General features: G+C 59.5%; 1 protein-coding gene across 4 annotated transcripts in view; it reads right to left on the bottom strand.

Moving 5' to 3' along the window:
* Nucleotides 1-19,985, bottom strand: part of ADRM1 (ADRM1 26S proteasome ubiquitin receptor) — a 31,039-nt gene that overhangs the window by 6,616 nt on the left and 4,438 nt on the right. Inside the window, exons 3-14 of one of the 4 annotated variants that reach the window (XM_040988257.1) lie at nucleotides 18,297-18,441; nucleotides 16,654-16,729; nucleotides 13,719-13,853; nucleotides 12,640-12,737; nucleotides 8,647-8,829; nucleotides 7,094-7,201; nucleotides 6,610-6,699; nucleotides 5,194-5,317; nucleotides 3,892-4,017; nucleotides 2,027-2,150; nucleotides 1,363-1,453; nucleotides 152-341 (exon numbers count right to left, since the gene is read on the bottom strand). In XM_040988257.1, the coding sequence (XP_040844191.1) occupies nucleotides 239-341; nucleotides 1,363-1,453; nucleotides 2,027-2,150; nucleotides 3,892-4,017; nucleotides 5,194-5,317; nucleotides 6,610-6,699; nucleotides 7,094-7,201; nucleotides 8,647-8,829; nucleotides 12,640-12,737; nucleotides 13,719-13,853; nucleotides 16,654-16,729; nucleotides 18,297-18,441 (1,403 nt within the window). In that variant the 3' untranslated portion in view covers nucleotides 152-238. Of the gene's footprint in view, nucleotides 1-151; nucleotides 342-1,362; nucleotides 1,454-2,026; nucleotides 2,151-3,891; nucleotides 4,018-5,193; nucleotides 5,318-6,609; nucleotides 6,700-7,093; nucleotides 7,202-8,646; nucleotides 8,830-12,639; nucleotides 12,738-13,718; nucleotides 13,854-16,653; nucleotides 16,730-17,373; nucleotides 17,861-18,296; nucleotides 18,442-19,985 lie in introns of those variants that run through there. The other 3 variants (XM_040988255.1, XM_040988254.1, XM_040988256.1) reach the window with 3 other exon arrangements.

Raw genomic sequence — 19,985 nt, 5'->3', positions numbered from 1 at the left:
TTCCTGCAGCAGCGGCACCTGCACGAGGAGGGAGGTGGCACGCAAGGCCCGGCTGCGCCATCTCTGCAGCCAGGCCAAGGACATGGAGGCGGTAGTCAGGCTGTGGAGGGTTTGGCAACTGACAGTTCATGAGAAACAGGTCCTTGAAGGGTGATGCCGACCCGGGCCTCAAGCGGCTGCCTCCCGCCCAAAGCTTGAGGTGGCTTTGCGGTGCCTGTCCTCACGGGCGCCTGGCTTCTCAGTAGATGTCTGGGCAGTCGACGAAATTCCGCTCAAAGTAGTCCCCTGCATAGAGCCAGTCAGGTGTCCCCGTGTAGGGGTTGGTGCCTGGGAAGAACCACCTGCAGCACGAGGAAGGACAGAGCACGGGGTCAGCCTGCCGGGGGAGGACACAGCTATGCGGGCACGGGGTCAGCCTGCCGGGGGAGGACACGGTCCTGCGGGCATGGAGCAGGGGAAGTCACAGAGGTCACCACCAGAGACCGAGGGTTCCGTGTCCTAGGGAGTGACAACTTTAGGCAAGCGGCACCATCTGACACACCTGGCTGCTGCTTCTCACTGGATGAGGGCAGAGAAGGCACTGCAGCTGCCCCAGAGCTCAACCCACTGCCCCTGCTATCCCCGCCCGGGCACGTCCTGGGCTCTGCCCTCTGCCCGCTGTCTCAGGAGAGGAGATTGGTCCCACAAGGCCTTAAAGACAGGATGCAGGGAAGGTCGGTCATGTTCAAGCGGCTTCTCTCCAGTGAGGACCAGCCTGCCACAGGAAGCTGAGACCACTGCAAACCCAAGCATTTCACAAACGCCAGCCACGAATGGCCTGCCAGGTGGCTGCATGAAGCTGACGGCTGAGGAAGGGTGCCCAGCTCTGCGCAACGGGCACCTCGTGTACACATCTGTGGCCACCATCTGATCCCTGCCGAGTGGATGACCTGGGAGCGCTCAGCAGCACACACAGCCAAGACCCTCATGGCTAACTGACCCCTGCTCTCGGGAGCTGTGGGGGGTCTTCCTCACTGTCTCAGGGGTGTGTGTGTGTGTGTGTGTCCCCTCCTGTCTCAGGGGTGTGTGTGTGTGTGTGTGTGTGTCCTCCTGTCTCAGGGGTGTGTGTGTGTGTGTGTCCTCCTGTCTCAGGGGTGTGTGTGTGTGTGTGTGTCCTCCTGTCTCAGGGGTGTGTGTGTGTGTGTGTGTGTGTGTCCTCCTGTCTCAGGGGTGTGTGTGTGTGTGTGTGTCCTCCTGTCTCAGGGGTGTGTGTGTGTGTGTGTCCTCCTGTCTCAGGGGTGTGTGTGTGTGTGTGCTCTCCTGTCTCAGGGTGTGTGAGGGGGCGGCCCCTCTCACTGTCTCAGGTATATGTGGGGGCCTCACCTTGTCCGCCACTCGGCGTCCTCCTTGGCACGCTTCCTCCGGGCCTCTCTCTGCTTCTCTTCCAGCCTCTCCTTCTCTTGGCTGGCCAGATCTAGGGTGAGTGAAGCTCAGGTGAGAAGCTGGCTGGATACCGGGGCGGCAAGCTGCACCATCGTGTGACCCAGTGCCCTCCACCACAGGGCCACTCTGCATGGTGAGCGTGTGCAAGTGGGGATCAACACCACCCACAGGCCACTGAGCGTGCCCTCTGTGCAAGGACAGGGACAGATTCCAAAGGTGGACAATTAGATGCCCACAGGAGACACAGGAAGTGAGCCCAGGATGCTGAGAGCTGTGGGCCCGTGTGACGTTGGCTGGCACCATGGGGAGCCCCCAGCATCCCCTCTGGCTGCTCCGCTCCTGACCCAGCTCCCTGCTAACAGACCTGGGAAAGCAGGGGACAAGGGCCACTGCACCACGTGGCAGCCCCAGGAGTCCTGGCTCTGGGCCTTATAGCTGTTGCAGAGTGAATCATAAGCCTAACTCTACCAAATACGTATACTGGAAATGTTTCTTTTAAGAAGCCGGGCTCACTCTGCCCTCACTCCTGGCCTCCACATCTCTCACCCACCGGGGGACAGTGCAGCTTGAGCCCTGCAGCCTGGACACCCCTCCCTGGGCTCACCCATGTTGCCATTCTCCATGCCGCGAATGTCAGGGCGCAGGCGGCAGTCTGTGGGGGGCAGGGCCTTCTCCATGCCAGTCCGCAGCTCATTGAGGCTCACGGTGAAGCTGGTGAAGTTGTACATCTGCAGGTGGCACTGGGCGTCAGCACGGGGCATCCTCCTCTCTGCCCACCTCCTCTGGCCTGAGATGTTCCTGCCAGGGCCACCTGTGTCCTGCTGTGAGCCACTCCACCCCCCTGCCAGCCCCGTCCCCTCTCCCTTAACCTGTGACAGTTCACACCTGCTTCACTTTTTAGCCCAGATCCTCACACTCATGTTGCACACCTGCCAACTCAGCACTTGGGCCGTCAGAAATCTCTCCCTGAAGACTCTGCTATGGTTCACAGTGTGGCCCACCCCAGCAACCCCAAGGCTCACTGCAGCCCCTCCCCGGGGCAAGGCTCAGCACCATAACCCCTCCCTGGGGCGTGGCTCAGCACCATAACCCCTCCCCAGGGCAAGGCTCAGCATCATAACCCCTCCCCGGGGCAAGGCTCAGCACCATAACCCCTCCCCGGGGCAAGGCTCAGTACCATAACCCCTCCCCAGGGCAAGGCTCAGCACCATAACCCCTCCCTAGGGCAAGGCTCAGCACCATAACCCCTCCCTGGGGCGTGGCTCAGCATCATAACCCCTCCCTAGGGCAAGGCTCAGTACCATAACCCCTCCCCGGGGCAAGGCTCAGCACCATAACCCCTCCCTAGGGCGTGGCTCAGTAATAAAGCCCCTCCCCAGGGCGTGGCACAGCAAGGAAGCTCCTCCAAGGGTGTGGCTCAGCACTGCCCTTCACCGATGCAGCCTGGGCTTCCCAGCACCTTTTTGGTACCAGGTGGCCTACTTCCTCCTAGGGGGTCTGCTGGCTGGGGGGTCTGGGGGCTAAAGGTCCTCTGACTCTACTCCCAACTCCCTGGCCAAATCACATGGCTGGCAGAAGAAACTCAATAAATAAGCCAATCCATGGACAAAGGAACAGATGCCAATCTGAAAAAGATTTCCTTGACAAAAACATAAGGTTTTTTTTCCCCCTAAGAAAATTACTCCTGGGCCAGTGCTGCAGCCTGATGGCTTAAACTGCCTCATTCAGCTCAGCGTCCCCTGTGGGTGCCGGCTTGAGTCCTGGCTGCAGAAGACGGCCCGAGTCCCACATGAGAGACCCAGGTGGCATTCCTGGCATCTTACAAACATAATAAACAAATAAATGAAACATTAATTTGCAGTCGTACTGTCACACTGGCTCCTCGCCTCCCCCAAAGATAACAGTCAAGGCCAGTGCTGGCCCAGGATAGAGTCCTGGCTGTTCTGCCAGGTCCCTGCTGGTGCACCTGCGTGGCTCCCAGCTCTGGCCTGGTCCAGCTTTAGCTGTTGTGGACAGGTGGGTCAGGAGCCAGCAGGTGGAGGACCTCTGTCTTTCCAATAAACCTTTGTAAACTAAGGGAAGCACAGTGGCTGTGCTAAGGTTCCATGCTTACAGGTGAGCAGTTTGGGTCCTCTTTTTTTAACTAATGCAACACAGTGAAAGCTTATATAAAACACAACTTGTATGTACAAGGGGGGCAGGGGCCCAGCTCTGGCCACGGGCACGTGGGGGCAGGGGTGTCCAGCTCTGGCCACGGGCACGTGGGGGCAGGGGTGTCCAGCTCTGACCATGTGCACACAGCACAGGTGTGTGTTAGGGCCACACTGCAGGCACAGCGGCTGGAAACAGCTCCTGGGGCACAATGCTCTGACCTGTGCAGGCTTGGGGATAGCATGTCAAGGCGCAGGCCTGGGCAGGCTGCAGAAAAGCCCGGGTCCACCGAGGCCACCGGGGGCGGGGGGTGCCGACCTGGGCAGAGTTGGGAGGCCGCGCGTTGACCCTCCAGAGCAGTGTGCTGCCAGGGATGACCTGCACCGTCTCCTGGACCACAGGTACGTCGTCCCCGTCGCTGTCAGCCTTCCCGGGGCCGTCACCCTGCAACACACGGGAGCAGTGCAGCCAGCTCCGGGCCCGCCGTCCGCTCACAGGAAGATGGCACCCTGCGCCCACAACACCGGCACCCCAGGGCGGCACTGTGCTTCCTGAATGCCCCAACAGAAGCGGGCAGGGGCAGCGTTGGCAGCTGGGCGTGGCCAGCGCCAGCAAGACGTGTGGGCCCAAGGATGGCTGAGTGGATGACAACATGGGGGCGGGGGGCTCTGAGAACACAGCAGAAGCTTGCGTGGGCTGCGTAGGCTGCATGGGGCAGGGTGCTGGGTACTCAGCCCAACCAGCCCAGCTCCAGGTGGAGACTCGTGTGAAGGGCCACCTTTTGATGCCCTGGAGGGCCAGCATGGCTGTGTGCTCAGTATATGACATCAGCGAAGAGGCAACAGCCACAGAAACCCCTCAGACCAAAACCACTCAACAGGCTAACCTTCCACCTTCAAGTGCCAACATCCCAGGTGGACACTAGTTTGTGTCCTGGCTGCTCCACTTCCATCCAGCTCCTGCCTGTGGCCTGGGAAAGCAGCAGAGGACGGCCCAAAGCCTTGGGACCTGCACCCGCGTGGGAGACCTGAGGAAGCTCTAGGCTCCTGGCTCCAGGTCAGTGCAGCTCTGGCCATTTGGGGAGTGAACCAGCAGACGGAAGATCTTTCCCTCTCTGTAAATCTAACTTTCAAATAAAAATTAAATCTTAACAAACAAACAAAAAAAGCCCTCAGAATTCTGGAAAAGCTAGAATATTTTTGTTAAATACTGACCATCTCAGGACTGGGAGATTCCAATTCACTACCCGGAAATCAGGGCACCTGTCTGGACCAATCACGTCTCGGCTGGAGTTCACCAGTACTGGGCACAGTGGCTAAGGACGCACGGGTGAGCCACATCCGAGGGCTGGCTCAAGCCCTGGCCGGCTCCACTTCCCACTGAGCTGAGTGCCTGGGTCCCTGCACCCCCGGGAGACCTGGACGGAGCTCTGGTCTCGCAGCTTCAGCCTGCCCAGCCCTAGCCATCATGGCTATCTGGGGGTGAACCAGCAGGTAGACGATCACTCTTTTTCTCCCCCCTCCTCCTTTTTAACTCTGTCTTTCAAATAAATCTTTAAAATAGAAAGGGGAAGACAGACCCCCACCGCCCCCACCGGCGCTGCCAGGGAGCCGCACTCACCAGCCTGCCCTTCCTCACGGGGTCGCCTTTGCGCTCCTGCTTCCGGAAAGACTCGTACGAGGCCACGTCGATGCCCCACAGACACTCGGTCCACTTGCCGTAGATCACAAAGAGCTTCTTTTTGCTGTATTCAGAGCGCACCCAGTACAGCAAGGAGACGCAACGCTGCTGACCCGCCCACAGTGCAGCCCCCACCCTGCAGCGTCGGCCCCGCCCATAGCACCGACCCCGCCCACAGCGCCGACCACGCCCTGAGACCTCAAGGGACGTCCACCCACTCACTCAAGCCCAGTGCTGCGAGCCAGGGGCCACAGGGGACAACAGCACAGAAAGCAGCACGCGCCATGCATGTCCCACTGCAAGCCACACGCATCTCTCCCTTTGCTCTCTCTGGGTCCCCTCCACATGGTCACAGAACAGCAGCCTGACTCCCCAGGGATCACACAGAATGCCGGCAGCTCACCCATGGGCACTGCGGGGTCCCACGTGGCCATGCCTTGCCCCCAGGGAAAGTGCACTGAGGTTCAGAATGTGAACCATGGCGGTGGACACGCCGTCCGCGCCAGTGCAGGTCCAGGCTTTCCAGGTAACTTCCTGGAGGCACACGGGCAGCACAGCTGTGTGCCAAACGGCATGCCAGTGTTTGACAGGCTGTCTCCAACAGGTGGGCTTCTGGTGCCCAACAGAGGGGGCACAGCTCATCTGGAAACTAGACTCCCCGCACTCTGTGTGGCCTACACAGCTCATGAGGCAAAGCCTGCTAACGGACCCAAGCAGGGACTAAGATCTTCTTGACCACTGGAGAGTTCTGCTCACTGAGGCCTGGGAAAGTACTGGCACAGATGGAACAAGCCTGGCAGGTGGTCAGTCATGTGCCCTGCCTGACAACAATGGGTGTCCACGTGGAGGGCACGCACATGGCCAGGTACCCACCCCCAGTCCTGGCTGCAGAGTGGCATCGCAGCCTGTGTCCACCTCCTCAGGCTGATCTTACCAAAGGAACAGGTGTCCTCGGCTCAGGCCCCAGGAAGTGGGGTGGCCTTTGGTCCCCCTCTGGCCACTCAGCCCGGACCCTGACTGCCACTTCTGCTCAGAGGTCACACACACACAGCCGCAGCATCCCCAACCATGTGCAAATCTGCTGAGCTCAGCACACCAGTACACGGTCCCACACCAGCACACAGGCCCACACCAGCACACAGGCCCACACCAGCACTCTGTCCCACACCAGCACACAGGCCCACACCAGCACACAGGCCCACACCAGCACTCTGTCCCACACCAGCACACAGGCCCACACCAGCACTCTGTCCCACACCAGCACACAGGCCCACACCAGCACACAGGCCCACACCAGCACTCCGTCCCACACCAGCACTCCGTCTCAGCCCCAGGCTTGCTGACGCGTGGACCTACTTCTTGTCCTGGATGTGCCCTTCCACTTTGTGAAGCTCCTTCCCAAATAGCCCACAGGGCCTGAAGTGCAGCACGCATTTATCCCCTGTTCTGCAGGAAAAGAACAGCTTCCGTTATATGAGGGGAACACCACCTACCACTGCAGTGGGGAGGCAGGGGTGGACCAGAGGCCCCGGCAGGAACCATACATTGGGCCAAAGGGCCTAGGGCGTGATGGGAACATGGCAGTACTGGCACACTTTAGTCAAAACCACATAAACGTGCACTCAGCATGGAGTTACCAGTTTAAAGAAACAACGGCCCATGCGCGTCCGGGAGCCAAGCCCTGGACACGGACAGCAGGTGGGGACGCCATGCCTTCATCTGGCAAGGACAGCACTGCTCAGTGCAGAAGTTCAAAATCAAGTAAATTAATTCAGACCAAAAACCAAACCACCAGCCAACAAGAGGCCCCCACGGGCGGTGGCCAGGCAATGGCTCTCACCTGTGGTTTAAGATCTCCACTGTCCCGTACTGCTCGATCCACAGCTTGCCAATGATGACGTTGTGCACACAGCAGGTGGGGTTGGTCCAGGTGTAGGCTTCCTTATGTCTGGGAACAGTGGGGACACACGAGCTCATCAGAGGCCAGACAACTAGGCTTGACCTCTGGCTTTGAAGTCCCCGGCAGTGGCCACTAAGCTGCACGCATCTGAAATCTGTCTTCTTGCCTTTGTAGCATCAACAAAGCTTTCCACTTAAATGTCAGACAAGATAATAAGCAATAAAAGACTGAGACAGAGACGGCCTTCCCCAAGAGGCCCCTCCCCAGGAGGGTCCTGAACACAGCCGCCGGCCGTCTGAGGCCAGCACGAGGCCAGGGAGGGACCCCTGGAGTGGGGTCCTTTGTCCAACAGCTCTACAAGCAGCAGACAGCCCTGTGAGAGCCACAGGAACGCTCAGCTAGCACCTCTGAGCAGCATCAGAAACAAGCACATTGACTGGGCCTGGCGCAACGGCTCTGTGGCTGCTTCCTCACCCTCATGCACAAGACGCCATGTGGACACTGGTTCGTGTCCCGGCAGCCCCGCTTCCCATCCAGCTCCCTGCGTGTGGCCCGGGAAAGCAGTGGAGGCTGGCCCAAAGCCTTGGGACCCTGCACCCACATGGGAGACCCGGAAGAAGCTCCTGGCTTTGGATTGGCTCAGCTCCAGACACTGTAGCCACTTGGGAAGTAAATCAGCAGATGGAAGACCTTTCTCTCTGTAACACCTTCTCTCTGTAGATCTGTCTTTCCAATAAAAATAAATTAAAAAAAGAAAAGAGCCACAATCAGGCAGCAACCAGCCCCAAGCAGGGTGGGGCAGGGCCAAGTGTGGCCATGGCCTGACTTCATTGGAGCCCCCGAGAGTTCTTCCTTGTGCTGTGAACACCTCGCCCCAGCCCGCCAAACACATGCAAGGAGTCCTCTGACCACAGGCATCATCCACGTGTGTCCTGGTAGCCATGTCTGTACCAGGTCCACTCCCTGGGACTGGGATGAGTGCACCCTGCCCAAGCACACCGTGCCAACACAAAGCCAGAGCTGCACAGGTACACTGCCCAGGTCATGGGGTGCCAGATACTCTGCCCTGCAGTTGGCCAGACACTGGCCTCAGCTCAGAGGAGTCTTGGACGGACGCTGGAGGGCAGGTACCGAGTCTGACTTGAACAGGTGCTGGGCAGCTTCGTAAACTGACCCTCCAATGACCTTACTTCCCGAACCTAAACTTCCACCACCCCTCCCACTCCGGGGGTCTGTGCGACCAAGGACATGCAGCACATGTGGCTTGCAGGTGTCACCCCCTCTGACTCAGCTGCTCCTGTCCTAGGCCCCAGGAGGGATGCCGGATGCCAGCTGTCAGCAGGGTGTCCAGTGGCCAGGGGACTGAAGTGCCCACAGCGTGAAGGAGTGCGGAAGCAGAGGCTGTGGGCTACAGGTAAGAGGTACAGTGAGGGCCAGAGGTAGGCCATGAGCCAGGGAAGGACAGGCCATGCAGGCCTCAGCCCCGCACTCACTTGAGGAGCTCCAGCGTGATTGTCCCACGGGGTTCAGCCTCCACGCTCTTCCCCCAGAACCGCAGCTTTGGGTAGATGGAGCCATGAAACACAAAGTCCTTGTGGAGACCTTCCGAGTAGAAGGCGCTGACAGGGGGGTGGTGGCTGACCTGCTCAGATATAAACCTGAATCCGAGGTCCTCCCTGGGAGTGAGACAAGAGTGGGGGAGGATGAGAGCAAGTGGCAGAAGGCCCTAAGGTGGGCCAGTGCAGCTGCCAGCCACGGCGGAGCCCACCGCCCACCACCCAGCAGGCACACGCCCTTAGCCCCCAAGAGCCAACTGCTGCCAACGGAGCTGCCACCAGCGCAGAATGCCCACCTGGGCCCCTCAGGGCAGGGGCCCCCTTGGGGTGTCCCTGTCACAAGGCTCCTCAGATGCCGACAAAGGAGCTATTGTGCCCAGACACTCCGGGCTGGGTAACAGCACCTTGCAGTACACTGTATTATTCAATAAAAATGTCAGCTTTTAATTGTTCAGCACTGTGAATACACCTACAGCTGGAGTCATTAAAAATTATCAAAGCCAAACCACATAATTAACTGGAATCAGAATTTCTAATCATTATAGAGGAAGGAAAGCTGAGAAATCAATTTTAAAAGGTGCCTAGGAGGGATGTAATTTTCAGAATGAACACTTGTCTAACAAAGGGAAGTGTATTTTTAGCCCTGCAGGAGGGCCCGCCAGGGGTCAGGGACACTGGCAGGGCCCGTGAGGAGCACTAGGCCAGCCCTGACTCACGGGCAGGAATGCCATGTGGGTGCCACCGCCCCCAGGCCCTTGACCTCACAGCCCGGGGCCCACGCTCAGTTGGCTAATCCTCCCTTTGCGGAAGTGCTGGCATCCCATAGGAAAGCGGGTTCATGCTCCGGCTGCTCCACTTGCCATCCAGTTCCCTGCTTGTGGCCTGGGAAAGCAGTGGAGGACGGGCCAAGGCCTCTACACCTGCACCCGCGTGGGAGACAAGGAGGCTCCTGATCAGCTTAGCTCATTGCAGCTACTGTAGAGTTGAAACAAAAATGGAGTAAACATCGCTTATTGCTAATTCTTCTCTCTTTTGTAACTTCTGCATTATTAGTTTGGCTAAGAAACTGGGTGAGCTTGCAGACCTAATGGCCTGCGTGACCTTTAGTGCCAATGGCCCCCCAAGTCCCCCATAAATCAAGGCCCCCAGCCTTAATTAACCCACAGATAACTCCAAGATCAGAGTCTGTTTGTCACAGGTGGCACCAAGGCCAGAGCCAGGACCTGAGAAGGGGCTGACAGGGGCGGACGGGGGCGGATAGGAGTGGACAGTGGCGGAGAGGGGCAGAGAGGGGCGGACAAGGGGTGGACAGGGGCAGACGGGGGCAGACAGGGGCTGCCCAGCTGTGGTAATCAAGGAATGTGCTCCCTCGCCCTACAAGCTAGTGTAAACTCTATAAGAACCCTGTGGATGTGCTGTTTGGGGCACACTCCAGCAAGGGCTGTCGGTCCCGGCTCTGATCGGCCGCTCAGCCGGCTATCTTGCCTCTCATTTATAATCAGTTGTGACTGTACTGGTGAATGCAGCATCCTGTTCTAGCGGTCGAGTGGATACAACACCACTTGGAGAGTGAGCCAGTGGGTCGAAGGTCCTCTCTGAATGTGCCTTACACGCACATGGTGGCGAGGCAGAGAGATCTTACAGCTTTACCACCAGCACGGTTACAACAGCCAAGCCCAGGGCTGGCCAGGTCAGGAGCCAGGAGCTCTGTGTGGCTTCCCCAGGCCCGGGCCACCCGCGGTGATGACCTGCACTTGGGCTCCGCCTGCTCCAGAGCAGCAGCTGTGCTCATCTGAGAAATTTACCAGCAGGTCTAAGATCTCCTTCTGTCTCTCCCTCTCTCACGGGGGCAGGTGCTGAGCCACCCAGCTCCCAAGAACAGCGGTGTTGGACTAAGATCTTCAGCAGCCAAGCCCTGAGAAGGGGACCCTGACACCCACGATGCTTCCACACTTTGCCGTAGCTGCCGGGCAACTGCATGGGAGGCCTCCTTCACCAGCCAGGAAACCGACGCCTGCACACAGCGGCCGCCGGGGAAGCTTGCTGGACAGTACTGGACCCTCCATGCCGGCACACAGTCGCCATGGGGCGCCCCTGAGCACACACTCACCCTGGAAGGGGTCTGGTTGCTAACAAAGGCCCACCTAGGACAGCATCCTGTGGTTCCACAGTGGCCAAGCTGCTCTGAGCTGAGGCTGCACATGCTCGCACAACGTACTCCTATCTTGTGAGAAAGACACAAATACTGCCGATCCAACCATGACATCCAGGGCCGGCGCTGTGAGAAGGCAGGAGCAGCTGCCGCCTGGACACAGGCCTCCTATAGTGTGCCAGCTTGAGAGCAGGCTGCCCCATTTCAGATTCAGTCCCTGCTGATGGCCTGGGAAAGCAGTGGGCAGTCCAAGGCCTTAGGACCCTGCACCTGTGTGGGAGACCCAGAAGTTCCTGGCTCCTAGCTTCACATCCGCCAAGCTCTAGCCACTGTGGACACTTGGGAAATGACCCAGCAATGGAAGATCTCTCTCACTCCCTCACTGTCTCCTCACCTCCAACTCTGCCTTTCAAATAATAAACCTTTTTTTAAAGGTTCTCAAGCATCACAGAAAGGTGACTGTGGCATACTGACAAGTCCCCACGTTACATCAACATCGTTACACTGAGTAACTCCACGCTGACAGTGCCTGGCTTGGTCATCTCTACCACCACTGTATTGCAGTGTCTCTGAACACCGTGCTCTGGCTATTAAAACTGACTTTATCCTATCAAAACATGCCAGGAGGGCAATCTGCAGCCCACAGTGCGAACGAGCAGCTGCTCTGGCAGGACTCCCTTCCTCGGAGAACCAGACAACACCATCAGGAGCCCTCCTAACCTGCACACTGGCTCCTAGTGCAGCCCAGGGCAAATGCCCTCCACATATCCCAACTTCCTTCCCTGTGGCACAGTGAGCTGTGGGAGCTGGGGGAGGAGCAGGGTGAGGAGCAGGGGGAGGAGCAGGGGAGGAGTACAGAGGAGCAAGGGGAGGAGCAGGGGAGGAGCACAGAGGAGCAGGGGGAGGAGCAGGGGGAGGAGCACAGAGGAGCACAGAGGAGCAGGGGGAGGAGCAGGGGAGGAGCACAGAGGAGCAGGGGGAGGAGCAGGGGGAGGAGCAGGGGAGGAGCAGGGGGAAGAGCAGGGGGAGGAGCAGGGGAGGAGCACAGAGGAGCAGGGGGAGGAGCAGGGGGAGGAGTACAGGGGAGAATGACAGGATTCAGGGCAGGCGAGGGAAAGCATGGCTGCCATCCCAACACAGTCCGCAGGGTGCGCCCGTCACTGGGGCAGCCAAGTCCCAGCCCAGCCTGTCAAGGCTGCTCAACCTGCCCTGTCTTCCGTGTCTTCTATGGCTAACATTCCCAGCCAGCTCTTAGCAGGGCTGACCGCCAGGTGTGCAGTGAAGCCCACCACAGGCTGTGGGCCCTGGGGCCGGCCCCAGGATGAGAGTGGATGGAAGGGGAGGGGAAGGGGTGACCACACAGGGGAAACTAGTGGATAGGAACCTGACGAGGGCTTGGGTAAGCAGGGAAGAGCGGCAGTGATGCCTACGTCACCAGCCCACAGTTCCTGCAGCCTGCCAGGCAGACTTCCATGGTGCCACTCTTCTCTTGGGGGCAGCCCCAAACCCACATGAGAACCCTGGGCAGGGCAGCCTGGCTTCACGCTCTCCTTCTCTGATTTTGTCACTGCTAAGAACATGGCCTACTGCACAGACATGGCACCCACACATGAAGGCCTTGGTGCAGATCTCAGCCCTAGCGCATCCGATGCCGTCATCAACTCCGCCGGTCCACAAGGCCTCGGTGACAGCGTCAACGACACACCCCTCCATGCGACACATCTCCCTGTCCGCAAGGTCCCTCAAAGACGTCCCTGGGAGGGGTGGCTCTCCCTTACCTGACGAGCTCATACGTTTCTCCCAAGAGCGGGTTGAAGGGTTTGCCCGTTCTCTCCCACTGGGACGCCACGGCGGACACGGCAAACGCAGCCACAGACTGCAAGGGACACAGAGGAGCAGAGAGCTGCCTCAGTGAGTGTTGACTCTCGGGCAACTGCCACCAGTCCCACATCCGCTCAATGTACAGGAAGACGCTCCTTTATCTCCCACGCGTGCTCAAAGCCAAAGGAGGAAGAGCTGCACTGCTGCCCACGGCCAGGGCTCGGCTCTGCCCACAGACTGTGGCGACCTGCCTGCCTCACAAGCCACACAAACACACTCGAGACACACTGGCACACACGTGTGCCCATGGACGCTGCACCCATGCACTCATGCATGCACATGTGCATGAGACACAGGCTCACTCTGCATGCAGACACGGGCAGCTGCACATACATGTGCACACACACAGATTCACAGCTCTGGGCGCAGACCTGTCCCGTGTGCCCCACACGGCTGTACACACACCCACACGTGCACACACACACAGATTCACAGCTCTGGGCGCAGACCTGTCCCGTGTGCCCCACACGGCTGTACACGCACCCACACGTGCACACACACACAGATTCACAGCTCTGGGCGCAGACCTGTCCCGTGTGCCCCACACAGCTGTACACGCACCCACACGTGCATAAACTCATGCGTATTCTGAGTACGCTACTACACGTTCACTCTGATGCAGACAGGCAGGTGCAGTGTGCCCGTGCATGATACACACACTCAACACCTATGTCCACCAACTCACACACAGGCTGGCACAAATGCACACCCAGTGATATATCCAGACACAGCTAGGTACATATGTGTGCACACGCAGCCAAATACACACATGTGTGCGCATAGCCATGGAACACGTGTGCATAGTCACACATGTGTACACACAGGTACATGCAGCCATGCACGTGCATTGCACACGCACACCCTAGGGAAAGGACACTGAGAGGAGCCAGGTAAAGCCTGCCACCACCTCAGCTCCTGCAGAAGGCAGCAGGGAGAGCCCGGCATGGGAGCACGCTGAGCCTGCGCAGTGTCCCACCTGCATCCTGTCCAGGGGCTGGGCCTGGCTGGAGGCACGCTGCACCAGGAACACGTGTTCCATGTACTCAGTGATGCGCTGCAGAAAGCTCAGCGGCTCGTTGAAGGCGACTGGCATGGTGATCTTCGACAGCTCCTGAGTGAAGACCTGCTCGTTACCTCCCTGCCCTCCTGAGTCAGGGTGCCCCGTGGAGCTGCAGACTCCTGTGCTGGGTGGGGACCCCCAGCAGCCCCGGCAGCCCCGGCAGCCCTGGCAGCTTCTGCTGCACCTCGTGTGGGATGATCTCTCCCCGCCTCTGTCTTTCAAATAAAAATCTTAAAAAACAAAAACAAAACCCCCTAACCATTTAAAGTGTTATGCAAACACAAAGAAAACGAAGCAAACAAATCTCTCCCAAACAAATGTATCTCCCTCCGTGGTATAATTTCCCAGAGAATGACCTGGATTGTTTCATTTGTTCTATATTTACTTGGTGACTCTGGAAAGGCAAACTGACAGATCTTGCATCTGCTGCTTCATCGCCCAGGAGCCTACCACAGCCAGGAGTCAGGAACTCCACCCAGGGCTCCCAAGCTGGGGCAGCAGCCTAGGGAGCTGGCGGGCACCTGCTGCCCTCAGGCACACTGGCAGGAAGTAAAGTTTGAGGCGTGAAGCTCCTGCCACTTGGATCAAGGACCCCAACCTGGGGCGCCAGATCCCACACAGTCACAGCCCTGGAAGGCAAAGCCGTCACAGAAACGCTCGGAGGGCAGCAGGGGCCAAGCAACACACACAGCTTGGGGCTGCCCGCACATGTGGGCATGTGCACAGGGGAGGGGTGAGGACACGTGGGGTGGTAACTTATGAGTGGTGAATCCCACTGGTATGATGGCTCACTCCCCAAGCGGCCGCAATGGCTGGAGCTGAGCAATTGAACCCAGGAGCCAGGAGCTTCTTCCCAGTCTCCCACTCAGGTGCAGGGGTTCCAGGGTCCAAGCAATTGGGCCGAACTCCTCTGCTTGGCCAGGTCACAGCAGGGAGCTGGACGGAAAGTGGAGCAGCCGGGATTAGAACCAGTGCCCAAATGGGATCCTGGCGCCTGAAAGGTGAGGATTTGCCATTGAGCCATCAAGCCAGGCCCTCAAGTAAATCTTGCACGGCACAGCACACTGGCATGCTGGCCGCATGGCCAAGGCCGGTCAACAGGGTGTTGCAGGAGCTCTCCTCAGAAACCCTTGCTGGTCTGACTGTCCTGTACAAACTGCCACGCTGTAGCAAGTGCAGGAGAGGGGCCAGCCCAGCGCAGTCAGCCCAGGGAGCAAGGGCAGCATGGCCACTTCCACAGGCCACCAGGCAGAGGCAGCTTGCAAATCCAGAGCAAGGGGCACCCACAGGTGTCCTGACCAAGGGAACCGAGCCAGGAAGAGCCAAAGAATGGGCTTCCTGGGAATGTTCCAGAATAATGGTGTCTGTTAGCCTGATGGGTTTCGTGTTCTGTACGAGACACTCATCGCTGAGAGACGAATCAGAAATACAGAAAGAAGGGCAGCCACGTGGGGGCATTGACGAAGCTGCTGACCTCCTGTGGGCACGGCTGGGGGCTCCCAGGGCCCTGCTGCGGCTGCTCCAGTGTGGGGGGGCACTGATCAAGGAGATGGGTGGAGCTGAGCCCCAAAGCTGAACTGTGGGAGAGCAGGCCCCCAGCGGGCAAGCATCCAGGCTCTGGGCCTTGCACCGCTCTGCCCCAGCTCTCCAGAACTTCTTGGCTTCAGAGCCAGGAAGGGCATTCTACAGCAGCCTGTCAAGTTCAGCACACACCCTCAGCCAAATGCCCGCCACGATCTGACTGTCTAACAGAGCTGAAATCCTAGCAGAACCTCTGCCGGCAGAAACGAACCTCAAAGGTGGCACTCGGCCGCAGCACTCAGCCAGACATCCGTCCAGCTTTTCTGCTCAGGGATGCAAGCCACACGAAGCTGGGGGTGGGGGGAGGGGTGTGCGCCCGGCCCAAACCCCCAGCTCCTAACACCCTGGAGGGCTCCTGGAGCAGGGGCTGGTGCCAGGGCGGAGCCTGAAGGTCAGCGGCCACTGAGGGCAGGGCTCTGGAGGGGCGGAGCCACCTGGTCCCACAGTGGAAGGACACCTGACAGTGTGGACTACACCTACAGAAGAGAACCCACTCAGAGAGGAGGGGCCGTCTCCCTGCCCAGGGGCACCCATGACACCCTCCTGTGCCAGGCTTCCAGGGCACAGCTGCTTCCCTGCAGCCTGTATGGACACAGCCTGTCTCCTCCCCTTCCATACCTACTGGCTTCCTTCCTGTTGATCAGCTCTTTGAATTCTCGAGGCAGAGACACCATCTACAGGCCCACTCTCACAATGGCAGGTGCGGGGCCAGCTGCAGATGGAGCTGGGAGTTCAGACCAGGCCACCCGCAGTGATGACAGGAACAGGACGACTCCAGCCATGACCGCTGGCCCCAAGGAGGTGTCAGAGAAGCTGGGTTCTAGAGCCAGCCAGGGACTATGCCATGGGACACCGGCCTCCTGATCAGAGCCCAGACGCCCGTGCCGTTTGATCACAGCGCTTCCTGCTCCTTAACGGTGTGTTGTCTCCAACCTGGCATGATAACCTAGTGGCTAAAGCCCTCACCTTGCATCCTCCAGGATCCCATATGAGTGCTGGTTTGTGTCCTGGCAGCCCTGATTCCCATCCAGCTCCCTGCCTGTGGCTTGGAAAAGCAGTCGTGAACAGCCCAACGTTGTACCTGCAGGGGAGACCTGGAAGAGGCTCCTGGCTCCTGGCTTCAGATCAGCTCAGCTCTGGCTGTTGAGGCCACTTGGGGAGTGAACCAGTGATGGAAGATCTTTCTGTCTCTCCTTCTGTCTGTAAATCTGCCTTTCCAATAAAAATAAATCAATCTTAAACCATAGATAAGCAAGAATGCACTGCTCACCAGGCCGATGCACTTCTTCAGGATGCTCCACACGCTGAAGTCGCTCCGCGTGAACATCGGGGCGGGCAGGCAGGTCCTGCAAGGGCGGGCCACACACATTAACCCTCTCAGCATACGCCCCACCATTTCCACAGGAAACCACCAGCACCCCTGGCCCCTGAACAGCTTCTGCAGGGCTATGGGATGGCTGTGGGGACCCACACCCCAGGCGACCATGCTATGTGCCTGCTGTCCCCTTCAGGATCTCCTGCCCATCCGCAAGGGCAGCTGTCTAGGGCAGAGGGCAGAGGGCAGGCCAGGGCAGAGGGCTGGCCAGGGCAGAGGGCAGGACAGGGCAGAGGGAAGGCCAGGGCAGAGGGCAGAGGGCAGGCCAGGGCAGAGGGCAGGACAGGGCAGAGGGAAGGCCAGGGCAGAGGGCAGAGGGCAGGCCAAGGCAGAGGGCAGAGGGCAGAACAGGACAGAGGGCTGGCCAGGGCAGAGGGCAGAGAGCAGAACAGGACAGAGGGCAGAGGGCAGGCCAGGGCAGAGGGCAGGACAGAGCAGAGGGCAGAGGGCAGGACAGAGCAGAGGGCAGAGGGCAGAACAGGACAGAGGGCAGAGAACAGGACAGGGCAGAGGGCAGAGGGCAGGGCAGAGGAGAGGGCAGAGGGCAGGACAGGGCAGCAAGTGAGGGCAGATAGAAGCAGTAACTGTGCCCAAGCCTAGCACTCAGAGCCGCACCTCAAGACTCTCCATCCTGTGCTCACAGTCACCCAGACCCGTGGCCTTAGGGCCAGGAGCGAGTGGATGTGCAGCACGGCCTGCGAGGGGCGAGTGACCAGTACCACGCTGCCCAAGGACACGGGTCCTCTCCACCATGTCCCACAGAGCATCCTGCGGCTGCCCCAATGTGGTCACCCACAAGGGCACCCCAGGAAGGTCAGGAAGGGGCAGGGCCTGAGGATACGATCCCACCCCCCCTGGTAAAAGCCAGAAACCAGAGCAAGACTATGACCAGACAGAGGCCAAGAGGGAAGAAGCCACCGGCCCAAGGCCAGCAAGGTGGAGGCTGCCAGCCCGAGAGGGAAGAGGAAGTGGCCAGGAGGAAATGGCCCAAGAAGGAAGCAGTGGCCCTAGGCTGAGTGGGCCACCCAGAGGGGAAGGAAGGGAGGCGGCTGCAGGTCCCACAGAGACACTGTGAGACGAACAGGATCTTCGCAGAACCAGAAGGCAGAGGGCGGGGGTGGGGCTGTCAGCTGTGAGGGGGACTGAAGGGCAGGGGAAGAACAGGCAGACCCTCAGGCTGGAGGGGCAAGCAGCTGGCATGTGACAGGGTAACAGAGAGCCAAGGACCCAAGGAGAGGGACAGGATGTTCTAGGCTCACTGGAGTCAACCTCTCCAGACTCGATGTCACCTTCAGAGGTTACAACTCAATGCTCGGCCTGGTACCGCCTGCCAGGCCATCAGCAGCTCAGTGTCACGCCTCGACCACCCGCTCCCAAGTCCCCTGTCAGGGGCACAGAGGCAGGCCCCCGGCAACTGGAGGATGGACGTGCCTGGAGGAGCCAGCAGGAGCTGTCACAGGCTGGGCTCTGGCTGTGCGCAGCGAGAGCAGGGGACAGGGCGCTCAGCGTGAGAGCAGCAGCGTCTGGGGACAACATACCTGTGTGTCTGAATCCCATTCTCTTGAGAGGGTCTCTCCCCTGCCTTCCCAGGCCTGGGGTCTTCGCTCAAGTCCAGCTCAGCTATCCCAGGGCCTTTTTGACTGGGCTCTGAAAACTCCCCAGATGAGCGGTCAGAGTCGAAGCCTGCACAACAAGCACAGCCGTCACTGTCACCTGGCCAAGGCCCCATGGGCCCGACCAGCAGCTCCCAGTCCCACTCCTGTTCAGTCGCCCAACTCCACCGCCCAGGAAAAGAGGGTCAACAGAAGGCACGGCCAGAGGGCCGCCAGCAGCCTACCTGCCAGGGCATGTCCAGTGCAGGACGCCCTGCCCAGCCAGCTCCATCACGTGCCCCTGGGAGGGCACTGGAAGATGACCCAAGTATGCAGAGCCTTGCCACCCAAGTGAGGGATGCTGGGTGGGTCTCCAAGCTCGTAACTCATTTTTACCCAGCCACAGCAGCCATCAACACATCCACACACAATACCCACGGCATACCCACTCCTTCCTGACAGCACACCCACTCACGACCCCACGGCACACACTCATGACACCACGGCACACCCACTCATGATCCCACGGCATACACACTCATGACCCCACGGCATACCCACTCCTTCCTGACAGCACACCCACTCACGACCCCACGGCACACCCACTCACGACCCCACGGCACACCCACTCACGACCCCACGGCACACCCACTCATGACCCCACGGCACACTCATGACCCCACAGCACACCCACTCATGATCCCACGGCAAACACACGACCCCACGGCACACCCACTCACAACCCCACAGCACACCCACTCACGACCCCATGGCACACCCACTCCTGACCCCACGGCACACCCACTCACGACCCCACGGTACACCCACTCACGACACCACAGCACACACTCACGACCCCACGGCACACCCAATCACGACCCCACGGCACACACACTCATGATCCCATGGCACACACACTCACGACCCCATGGCACACCCACTCATGACCCCACGGCACACCCACGCACGACACCACGGCACACCCAGTCGACCCCACAGCACACACACTCCTTCTTGACAGCACACCCACTCATGACCCCACAGCATTGAATACACAATCACATCGCACACTCAACCACAGCAGCATGGCTGACCCCTGCAGCGCCCATGGGACCACCATGGCCTGTATACCACCGGGCACACCCCCACCCAGGACTCCCCCAAGCACAGAGAGGACAGGGAGCACCGGCACAGCTCCAGGTCAAAGAACCCCAGAGGAGCCTCAGTGTCCCCAGAGGAGCCTCAGTGTCCTCAGAGGAGGGGCCAGTGTCCCCAGAGGAGGAGCCTCAGTGTCCCCAGAGGAGGGGCCAGTGTCCCCAGAGGAGCCTCAGTGCCCCCAGAGGAGGGGCTCAGTGTCCCCAAGCGAGGATGGCCACTGCTCGGCACCTCCACCCAGGGCCGAGGCAGCTGAGACGCCCTGTGCAGCTGCAAGGCTGCTCCTGTGAGCACCGTGCTAACCCTCCATCAACAGGGTCACCAGACACAGCACTGAGAGCCCCGACGGGTGACAGGTGACGTAGACAGCAGGTATGACGTGGACAGCGCTGTGACAGGTGACGTGGACAAGGCCATGGCAGGTGACATGAACAGCAGGTGTGATGTGGAGAACAAACACCATGACAGGGTGACGTGGAC

Source organism: Ochotona curzoniae, unplaced genomic scaffold (genome assembly GCF_017591425.1).
Source record: "Ochotona curzoniae isolate NIBS_2020 unplaced genomic scaffold, NIBS_Ocur_1.0 contig_48, whole genome shotgun sequence".
NCBI classification, from domain to species: Eukaryota; Metazoa; Chordata; class Mammalia; order Lagomorpha; family Ochotonidae; genus Ochotona; species Ochotona curzoniae.
The sequence above is the reverse complement of the archived record's forward strand: the minus strand, read 5'-3'. Positions and strand labels throughout refer to the sequence as shown.